The 1,814-nt window shown below is 35.3% G+C and overlaps 1 protein-coding gene across 1 annotated transcript in view; it reads left to right on the top strand.

The window, feature by feature from the left end:
* The window catches only part of LOC109858940 (collagen type IV alpha-3-binding protein), a 6,815-nt gene that overhangs the window by 3,524 nt on the left and 1,477 nt on the right, over positions 1-1,814 (top strand). Inside the window, exons 4-7 of the mRNA XM_020436668.1 lie at positions 475-566; positions 782-1,000; positions 1,083-1,514; positions 1,621-1,753. Coding sequence (XP_020292257.1) covers positions 475-566; positions 782-1,000; positions 1,083-1,514; positions 1,621-1,753 — 876 coding nt within the window. The remainder of the gene's footprint in view (positions 1-474; positions 567-781; positions 1,001-1,082; positions 1,515-1,620; positions 1,754-1,814) is intronic.

Raw genomic sequence — 1,814 nt, 5'->3', positions numbered from 1 at the left:
TACAAATTTAAGCTCATAAATCAATATCAAACTATATATTTTTTGGTCAATGTAAGTCATGTGCTAGAATAGCACATACGTGCGAAATATATTTTCAGATATATTTTCAACGTGAAAAAACTTTACTTAGTTTTCTAGAGGTTTAGTATTGAGTAATTTTTATTATAAATTCAATTGTAATTTGATTTGCTTTATTTAATGTTTATGAAAAAAGTACAAAAACTAAAAACTTATGAAACACATGTTTTTTATATGAAAAATAATACATGTGTTCGAGGGTAATGAGACGCGTCAGCGTGTTGTGCGTGTAAAACACTATGTAATGGTTAATCGGTATTTTGCTTTCGTAGAAAAGCAAAATTATATTCGCTATTGCGTGGCTTTAGTCAATATGCGTTGACTCGTTCTATGCGTGCGGGAGCCAAAAGTGAAAAGTGTTATTGACTACACATGTGTTTCGCAATTACAAATTAGGTTACCACTTTTGGAAATCGTTTGCTTACACCATATCACGCTCGCTCACAGTATCCATCAGTATCCTTGTGACCATTAAAGAGGACAGACGTGTTAACTATTTTTTATACAAAAATATTTACTATTTTCATAACAATTTTAAATTGTAAAATGAAGTTAAAAATAAATTTTTTTAATGTAAGTTTTATACATCGTGTGTGTGTGGTGTGGTGTGTATGTATGTGTGTGTGTGTGTGTGTTTATGAATAAAAGTGATACAAAGTCACAATAATAATTAACAACGCTTAAAAATTAAATAAATTATAAGATATGCTATTTATCAGCTTTTTTCATAATAACACACACAAAAAACTTTAAGGAAGGTCCGCATAGCGCTCTTTGCGACGAGGAATTTTATGATGCCGTTGAGACTGGTTTGGACAAAATCGAAGAAGAGAATCAGTTGAGAGATCGTTTGAAACAAAAATCCGTTTCAATTGTAACATCTCCCGCTACTACATCATCTACGCACAGACTGTGGCCCGAGGTAATTTTATACAAACAAATGTTTTTAATAATATTTTCATCGAGAAGAGTCAGGTGTTATTTTTATTCTCGTCATTTTTCAGATAGAAAAAATTACAATGGAGCAACTGCATTACGCACGGCTTGGCGTTGGCGGAGCGGGCGGATGGCAATTGTTTGCCGAGGACGGCGATATGCGAATGTATCGGCGGGAAGAGGAAGCCGATGGATTGGTCGTGGATCCTCTCAAAGCGTGTCACGTTGTCAAGGGAGTGACCGGTCATGAGGTTTGTGAAATATTTTTCAGTCCCGAGTACAGAAGCGGCTGGGAAGCTACTCTGGAAGATATGACAGTTATTGAGAACATTTCCCACGACACGCTGTTATTCTTGCAAACGCACAAACGCATTTGGCCGGCGAGTCAACGAGACGCGTTGTTCTGGTCGCACATGCGCCGAGTATCCGACGATCAGGATCGCGACGCTCATGATCTTTGGATAGTTTGCAATCACAGTACCGAACATCCCGATTATCCGGTACGTGACACACGTGACACGGCTTTTTAATATTTGCTATTTATTCATTTCTTCAGAAAAAAATGACATTTTAAATGAGTTTACGTGATCATCATTTATATTGCAGCCAAATACAGGTAAATGCGTGAGAGTTTATTTAACAGTTTGTCTCGTATGCCAAACATGTATCGATCCTCCAAAAGATGGCGAGGAAATAAAGAGAGAGAATATTACGTGTAAAATAACATATTGTTCAGTTGGTGAGTATTTAATCGATATATATATATAATATAAATATATATATATATTATATATATATTT

The sequence above is a fragment of the Pseudomyrmex gracilis genome, unplaced genomic scaffold, assembly GCF_002006095.1.
Source record: "Pseudomyrmex gracilis isolate BER0280 unplaced genomic scaffold, ASM200609v1 scaffold_230, whole genome shotgun sequence".
Classification (NCBI taxonomy): domain Eukaryota; kingdom Metazoa; phylum Arthropoda; class Insecta; order Hymenoptera; family Formicidae; genus Pseudomyrmex; species Pseudomyrmex gracilis.
Note: the sequence above shows the minus strand (reverse complement) of the source record. Positions and strands in the feature narration are given on the sequence as shown.